The sequence below is a fragment of the Sinocyclocheilus grahami genome, unplaced genomic scaffold (assembly GCF_001515645.1).
Source record: "Sinocyclocheilus grahami isolate Dianchi unplaced genomic scaffold, SAMN03320097.WGS_v1.1 scaffold100.1, whole genome shotgun sequence".
Classification (NCBI taxonomy): Eukaryota; Metazoa; Chordata; class Actinopteri; order Cypriniformes; family Cyprinidae; genus Sinocyclocheilus; species Sinocyclocheilus grahami.
The window spans coordinates 309,175-318,056 of record NW_015505279.1 but is presented as its reverse complement, the minus strand read 5'-3'; the positions used below and the strand labels follow the sequence as shown (position 1 = coordinate 318,056).

At 37.9% G+C, this 8,882-nt stretch overlaps 1 protein-coding gene and 1 pseudogene across 2 annotated transcripts in view; both read right to left on the bottom strand.

Annotated features, from left to right (window-relative positions):
* LOC107588229 (cyclic AMP-dependent transcription factor ATF-2-like) overlaps positions 1-1,886 on the bottom strand; it is a 30,536-nt pseudogene extending 28,650 nt beyond the window's left edge.
* Positions 1,887-2,280: 394 nt separating this feature from the next.
* LOC107588228 (ATP synthase F(0) complex subunit C3, mitochondrial-like) overlaps positions 2,281-8,882 on the bottom strand; it is an 8,737-nt gene continuing 2,135 nt past the window's right edge. For both annotated transcript variants that reach the window (XM_016276257.1, XM_016276259.1), the window contains exons 3-4: positions 3,737-3,927; positions 2,281-2,824 (exon numbers count right to left, since the gene is read on the bottom strand). In XM_016276257.1, coding sequence (XP_016131743.1) covers positions 2,710-2,824; positions 3,737-3,927 — 306 coding nt within the window. In that variant the 3' untranslated portion in view covers positions 2,281-2,709. The remainder of the gene's footprint in view (positions 2,825-3,736; positions 3,928-8,882) is intronic.

Sequence of the window (8,882 nt, the reverse complement as noted above, 5' to 3'; positions counted from 1 at the left end):
ATATATTTTTTTTTTTTGTAACAATCCTAATAGGGTCTATTTTGATTTGATTTTATCTTTGAGGCCTTTTATGTTACAGTGCCTATGAAACTTTCACCTAAGCTTCCATTCAAAGGTTCGGGGTCAGTAAAACCCCTTTTATTGAGCAAGGACTCATTCATTTGCTTAAAAGTGACAATAATGTCACAAAATATTAAGCAGCACAACAATTTTTTTTCAATGCTAATAACAAGAACTAATAGTTGAGCAGCAGATCAGCATATTAGAATGATTTCTGAAGGATCACGTGACTCTAAAGACTGGAGTAATTATGCTGAAAATTCAGCTTTTCGTCACAGGAATATATTATATTTCAAAATATAAAGTTATTTTAAACTGCAATAATATCTCACAGTATTACGTTTTTTACTGAATTTTTCTTGGCGAGCAGAAGAGACGTCTCTCAAAACATTTTTAAAAATCTTACCAACCCCAAACCTTTAAATGACAGTTTATTTGCAAAATGATAACACAGCTGAACTATAAACTCCAGAACGAATTGACATCTTTACCTTTTTAATGTCATCCTCCGTGGCCTTTTTAAAGTCATGCTCAAATGGGCTGGTGAGCTCGTTAAACAGCCCGACCTCCTCGCAGTTCTTCAGGAAGCGGGTCGGTGTCGGCGTCTGGTCTGCAACAGTAGCCCATAAAGCCATAAACCCATGAACAATAAGAGTTCATGCTCATTCGCTTTTATTAAGAACCGCTGACTTTTCAGACTCACCAGCGATGATGGCACTGTCATTGCGTGCTGGACCAAATCTCAGGGTCATCTCATGCTTGTGTTTATGCACCGCCAGGTGGTCTTCATTTGTGAATCGCTGTTGCAGACAGACAGTCATTATGGAGATGCATGAACCATACATAGCCATATGAAAGTGTAAATGGACAAAAAGCAAGCAGGTCATATTTTTTAAATCTCTGTTAGTGCTTTAAGTGTGTAGCAGTGATCACATGCCTGTCCGCAGCCAGGAGCGGTGCAGAGGAACGGTTTATCATCACTCATATTCACAGCTTCAGTCCGCCACCTGGCAACATGAAAAAAGTCAAACTTGCAATCTGTCATTAATCAACAACATAACGACTCAAGACCACAACTAAGAACACAAGTACAGGATTTAAATATCAGTCAGCATTATTCAATATCTATAACCATGTGCAATAATGGCTATTATTCTGCACTACTAAAAGCTGAATGATTTGGGTTGTGTCTGATGAAGTTATCAAAGCAGGTTTGACAGGACATAGATAAGGGTTTTATAACAGGGATTATGCAACACTATCTGTATAACATAAATTTGCACGCTTGGCATTGGCCTCTATGTGTTTATGAAACCAGTCAATAGCTCACATACAGTAATGAAATGTGCTGTAACGATCAGGCTGATGCGCACTGATAGTAGCAGCACAACCTATTGTCACCTTAAGCTTTAAATCCCTCTAAATAACACTTATATACGTTAGAGCTCAACAAAAAGCGCGTGTGTCTTTAACCACAAACCTGCATGTCTTTAATGTATTTCCAGCGACAACTGGACTGTATCAACACTAAACGGATTGTTTACATCAGTCTCAGCAGGCTAATCAATGCTTAGCCTCATCTCTCATTCATTTCAATGGGACCTCAGCTAGCTGTTAGCACGCGTCGCCATATTAATAACAAAGAAACACCGACAAGCTCTGAATGCGTCATGAAACTGCATTTCACCGTGTTACATATTCAGACGATTCTCCTAGTCACCCGAAAGCTCGTTTTAAAGGGCGTGTTTGCTTATAATGACAGCGCACTGATGCGCTCACTCACCCGCAGGCTGAACCCTGAAGAGCCAAAGCCCACTTATACCACCTCTCGCGAGAGTTGGAAGCTCCGCTGAATCCTTAAGAGCCGAAAATCTCGCGAGAATTAGGCACTCCGCTTGACCCAGAGCCAAGCCCTTTAAACTCTAATCTCGCGATAAATGAACGCTCTGCTGACCCCTACAGAGTGAAAGCACACTGACATCTCGCGAGTGAGGAGCTCTGCTTTGGTTTTCAAAATTGAAACTTGGTTTATATCAGATTGAACGCATGGCTTTTTAATCTAATGCATGATGCTTGTGCATAAGCAAAACATGTTTCACTGTAATTCTCTTCACAAGCTTAAGAAACATCTTTAGCGTATTTTGTTACACGTTGGTAAACCATGAAAACGGTGTAAAGTAATATTGTGCGAACTAAAATAAATACACAACACAAAAATATGGTAAACTGTGATCTAAATTTATTTAATGCAATTTACAAAAGCAATAGAGGTTTTAATTTGCTTTCAACCAACTGCTATAAATTTACAGTCATACTATTGACCAGCAGTTTAACCCCTGAATGGGCGCTTACAGTCTACAGACACACAACATCCCTATTCTGATGTACAGAAAGTGCTCTCTTTATTTCCACGGTGAGCTTCAGCAGCACCGATGGAGCGGTTGTCGTCCTCATTCAATGAGCATGAACAGGAGTGGGCGATTTAAATAGTTAAACCATTTTTAATGGTTACATGATTTTGTTTTCAAATATTGGACTTTAGATTCATACATTTTTCTTTTACAGAGACCAGCAGCAGACATTTTGGTAGCAACAGCAAAAACATGTAGTTGCAGCTGTACTAAATGCGTTCACGCAACTAGCAGATTTTTACATGGCGAAAAGGATCAAGAAAGCAACCATCAAACAGAAGAGCCCCATGGCTTCAGACAGAGCAAAGCCCAGGATTGCGTAAGAGAAGAGCTGCTGCTTTAGAGATGGGTTCCTGCAAAATAACAAAAAACATCTTACTAAATCTTGCATTCATGGAGACATTTGCAAACATCTTGACAGTGTAAGATACAAAAATACTTTAATATCTTTGAAATGTATATGTTTTTGCATAAACCGACTAGCCAGAGGTGAAACGGACAGCAACTGCTATACAATACCGTTCAAAAGTTCGGGGTTAGTACTTTTTTTATTCAGCTAGGATGCATTAGGTAACAGCAGATACTTTTACACTGCTACAGAAAATTTGTATTTCAAATAACTGCTGTTCTTTTTAACTTTCTATACATAAAAGTATATATAAAATATGAAGCAGCTGTTTTCAACATGTGCTTTAAAGGTTTCCGTCACACGCTTGAGGAATTCGGCCAATCACAGCACACCTCGCTCTTCAGACCGATGAGCTTTGTAAAAATCGACGTGTTTCAGAAAGGCGGGGCATAGAGGAGAAAAAATAATGTTTTTTGAACCTTAAACCGCATAAATATTACAAAATAATGTACACAAAATAAATGTTCTTTTTAGCAGCATCATATGACCCCTTTAAATGCTTCTTGAGCAGCAAATCAGCATATTAGAATGATTTGTGAAGGATCATGTGACACTGAAGACTGGAGTAATGATGCTGAAAATACAGCTTTGATCACAGGAATAAATGACATTTTACGATATATTCAAATAGAAAACAGTTATGTAAATGAAAACAATATTTCACAACATTTCTATTTTTACTGTATTTTTGATCAAATAAATGGAGTCTTAGTGAATATAAGAGACTTCTCTCAAAAAAATAAAAAAACACTACTAAATGTTTAATGGTAGTGTATAATGTAACAGATCACGTAATATATAATGATGTGAAATTAATATAAAACATTATATAATATGAAATTTGGCTGTCTCTTACCTGGCATATCCGATGATAAGGCTACCGAACACGGTTCCGATTCCAGCACCGGATCCAGCCACTCCCACGGTAGCAGCTCCCGCTCCAATGAACTTCGCAGCGGTGTCAATGTCGCGGCTCACAGCGCTGGTCCGGAAGCTCCTGAGGGCCACCTGAGTGAGGGCCACCGGAGGCAGGACAGCAGCACTGACCTACAACAGGAAGAGAGGACTAACTTAACCTCTACACGACACCTACTGTTCACCTACCAGCTCAAACATTTCCGATCAGGGGAGCTAATTACCAGTACAACGAGGAGTAGGAAAGTATTGCAATTATTTTAAATACCTTAAACGGACAGTTCACACAAAAATGAAAGTTCTGTCATCATGCCATTAAAAAAAAACAACAACTTTAAACTGGTTAATCTTTGAAACAAATATTTTTAATGAAACCTGAGAAGTATCTGTCCCACCAGTGAAAGTCTAGATAATTCAAAAAGGTCATAAAAGCATTGTAAAGTTAATTTATATTAATAGTGCCGTTTCATCTAAGTCTTATGAAGAGATATACTCACTTTATATGATGAACAGGTTTGATTTAGTCTTAACCAAAGTCTTAGAACAACATGAGGGTGGACAAATGACGACGGTTTTCATTGTTAAGTGAACTCTAACATGCTTGCCTGGGATCAGACAAACTATTTTAAAGAATCAAGTAGATCAAGTTACAGTAGGCCTGTCGCAATAATCAATATATCGACTTATCGCGCAATATATGTACATGACCTCAATCATTTTTGGTGACTCAATATATCGCCCATTATATTTACTTAAAAATGTATGTCACCATGTTTTGTACATTCCACTTGCGCCTGTGTCTTTTGCAGCTTCTTGTACACAACGTGGTGTAGTCATGAGGTGCTAGTTCACATTTAAAAAAATGCTTCTACAAAGTTTCATCTGCAGATATGGCCTTGTTTAGGGATCTGTGCCTTTGTGCATACGGACATCTGTCTTGCTTTCAGCAATAGTGTGCACCCTTCACTTTCAGCAATAGTGTACACCCTTCACTTTCAGCAATAGTGTGCACCCTTCACTTTCAGCAATAGTGTGCACCCTTCACTTACAGCAATAGTGTGCACCCTTCACAAGAAGGTCCGGGAAAAAACTGCAGATGGAAAAATCTAAATTTTTCAAGTTCTTTGTGTATTTTTCTTTTTTTCTACTTTGCACTTTTTGTTTATTTACTATTTATTCAGGTCTCTAATATGTTGATGCTTAATTTCCATGATCTAAATATTCTTAAATTAAAAGTTTGTCGTCATTTGGAAGTGTGTAGGCCTTCTTGCATTATTATTCAGTGGCATAAAATGGTCTTTAAAATGACAATTATATCGCTTATCGCAATTATTTCTGGGGCAATATATTGCACAACAAAAAGTTGTTATCGTGACAGGCCTAAGTTACAGTTGATCTTTTGTCTTATACGTACGATACCTTGTACGTTAACATCATCTACAAGGCATGACCTTCAAAGGATTAGTTCACTTTCAGAATAAAAATGTCCTGATAATTTACTCCCCTTCATGTCATCCAAGATGTTCGTGTCTTTCTTCATTCGCAAAGAAATTAATGTTTGAGGAAAACATTCCAGGATTTTTCTCCATATAATGGACTTCAATGGGGATCAATGGGTTGAAGGTCCAAACTGCAGTTTCAGTGCGGCTTCAAAGGGCTCTACACGATCCCAGCTGAGGAATAAGTCACTTTCTTAAAAAAAAAATAAACATTTATTAAAGCAATAAGCCCCAAGAAGCCATGGTTTACTGTGAATTTATAACAGCTAAGGGGCGTTGTTAGGCACGACATGAAGCTCTTATAAATTCACTGTAAACCACGACGGATCTTTTGTCTTATACGTACGATACCTTGTACGTTAACATCATCTACAAGGCATGACCTTCAAAGGATTAGTTCACTTTCAGAATAAAAATGTCCTGATAATTTACTCCCCTTCATGTCATCCAAGATGTTCGTGTCTTTCTTCATTCGCAAAGAAATTAATGTTTGAGGAAAACATTCCAGGATTTTTCTCCATATAATGGACTTCAATGGGGATCAATGGGTTGAAGGTCCAAATTGCAGTTTCAGTGCGGCTTCAAAGGGCTCTACACGATCCCAGCTGAGGAATAAGTCACTTTCTTGGACTTCAATGGGGATCAATGGGTTGAAGGTCCAAATTGCAGTTTCAGTGCGGCTTCAAAGGGCTCTACACGATCCCAGCTGAGGAATAAGTCACTTTCTTAAAAAAAAATAAACATTTATTAAAGCAATAAGCCCCAAGAAGCCATGGTTTACTGTGAATTTATAACAGCTAAGGGGCGTTGTTAGGCACGACATGAAGCTCTTATAAATTCACTGTAAACCACGACGTCATGGGGCTTATTGCTTTTATAAAACGGTTATTCCACATACGTAGTAAGGTTTCACAAAATAAAACAGAGCAAATAAAGTGTAATGATATTAATAAAAACAGTATTCTTCCACCAAACAATGTAGTTCCTCAGAAACAGTTGTGGTTGCAACAAAGTGGTTGCTGATTAACACACAAACAAAGGCGTATGTTTGTAGAGTAATTTATAACAGCCTCGAACGGAAAATAGTGTGCACCCTTCACTTTCAGCAATAGTGTGCACCCTTCACTTTCAGCAATAGTGTGCACCCTTCACTTTCAGCAATAGTGTGCACCCTTCACTTTCAGCAATAGTGTGCACCCTTCACTTTCAGCAATAGTGTGCACCCTTCACTTACAGCAATAGTGTGCACCCTTCACTTACAGCAATAGTGTGCACCCTTCACTTACAGCAATAGTGTGCACCCTTCACTTACAGCAATAGTGTGCACCCTTCACTTACAGCAATAGTGTGCACCCTTCACTTACAGCAATAGTGTGCACCCTTCACTTACAGCAATAGTGTGCACCCTTCACAAGAAGGTCCGGGAAAAAACTGCAGATGGAAAAATCTAAATTTTTCAAGTTCTTTGTGTATTTTTCTTTTTTTCTACTTTGCACTTTTTGTTTATTTACTATTTATTCAGGTCTCTAATATTTTGATGCTTAATTTCCATGATCTAAATATTCTTAAATTAAAAGTTTGTCGTCATTTGGAAGTGTGTAGGCCTTCTTGCATTATTATTCAGTGGCATAAAATGGTCTTTAAAATGACAATTATATCGCTTATCGCAATTATTTCTGGGGCAATATATTGCACAACAAAAAGTTGTTATCGTGACAGGCCTAAGTTACAGTTGATCTTTTGTCTTATACGTACGATACCTTGTACGTTAACATCATCTACAAGGCATGACCTTCAAAGGATTAGTTCACTTTCAGAATAAAAATGTCCTGATAATTTACTCCCCTTCATGTCATCCAAGATGTTCGTGTCTTTCTTCATTCGCAAAGAAATTAATGTTTGAGGAAAACATTCCAGGATTTTTCTCCATATAATGGACTTCAATGGGGATCAATGGGTTGAAGGTCCAAACTGCAGTTTCAGTGCGGCTTCAAAGGGCTCTACACGATCCCAGCTGAGGAATAAGTCACTTTCTTAAAAAAAAAATAAACATTTATTAAAGCAATAAGCCCCAAGAAGCCATGGTTTACTGTGAATTTATAACAGCTAAGGGGCGTTGTTAGGCACGACATGAAGCTCTTATAAATTCACTGTAAACCACGACGTCACGGGGCTTATTGCTTTTATAAAACGGTTATTCCACATACGTAGTAAGGTTTCACAAAATAAAACAGAGCAAATAAAGTGTAATGATATTAATAAAAACAGTATTCTTCCACCAAACAATGTAGTTCCTCAGAAACAGTTGTGGTTGCAACAAAGTGGTTGCTGATTAACACACAAACAAAGGCGTATGTTTGTAGAGTAATATATAACAGCCTCGAACGGAATCAAGGACCGGAACGATCCGTTTTATAAATACTTTAACCACAATTGCATGTCTTGCACTAGCTCTGCAAAACAGTTGTGGTTGCAACAAAGTGGTTGCTGATTAACACACAAACAAAGGCGTATGTTTGTAGAGTAATTTATAACAGCCTCGAACGGAATCAAGGACCGGAACGATCCGTTTTATAAATACTTTAACCACAATTGCATGTCTTGCACTAGCTCTGCAAAGTGTCTGCAAATTCACGCATTACGTAATCCCGTTGGAAAGGTCAGGCGTGGTCAGCTCTCCGCCGGTGTACTGCGGTTCAGAAAGGTCGGGTAGGGTGAAAAACTCCATCTCATTTTCTCCTCCAACTTCAAAATCGTCCGACAACATTGTTTTAACTTTTTTTGTAAAGAGTATTTGACTTTCTTTTAGGGTTGTGACGGTGAGGAAATTTTCCCACCGGTTAATCGACGTGTGATAACACCGGTAATACCGGTATCACCACGGGGCGGGCGTTCCCTCTTTTCCTCGCTTTCCTTCGCTTTTAAATAGCTTGTAAAAGCAGCGTGCCCATTTTACTTTCATTTTCAAACAGCGGCAATTCGGCGTAAAGCAATTGTTCGTTTTTAGTTCGTTTGAATTTTCCCTCTTTTCCTTCGCTTTTAAATAGCTTGTAAAAGCAGCGTGCCCATTTTACTTTCATTTTCAAACAGCGGCAATTCGGCGTAAAGCAATTGTTCGTTTTTAGTTCGTTTGAATTTTCCCTCTTTTCCTTCGCTTTTAAATAGCTTGAAAGCGCCGTGCGCATTTTACTTTCACTTTCGAATTAGCGGCAGTTATGCGTCAATTGCTTGAATGCAACAACAAAATACAACGTCAAACTCACTTTAGGCTATATGTAAAACATAGAACCTTTATTAACAAAAAAAAATACACCATGCTATAGGGTAGGCTATGCCTAATTTGTTATAAAATAACAAATAACTTACATAAAGTTTAAATAGGCATACAAAACTGGAAATAACTAAACATGTATAATATATAACCAAATAAATAAGAAATGTAGAACGTTTATTAGCAAACCGAGTAAGAAAGCTTGGAGGCACGGCATATACACCTTGATGCCAAATAAATGACACAAAGTTTAAATAAAGTAAAAATCAGCAAACAATGTGGAACCAATTAAATAAGAAACTAATGTTTAAAAAAAA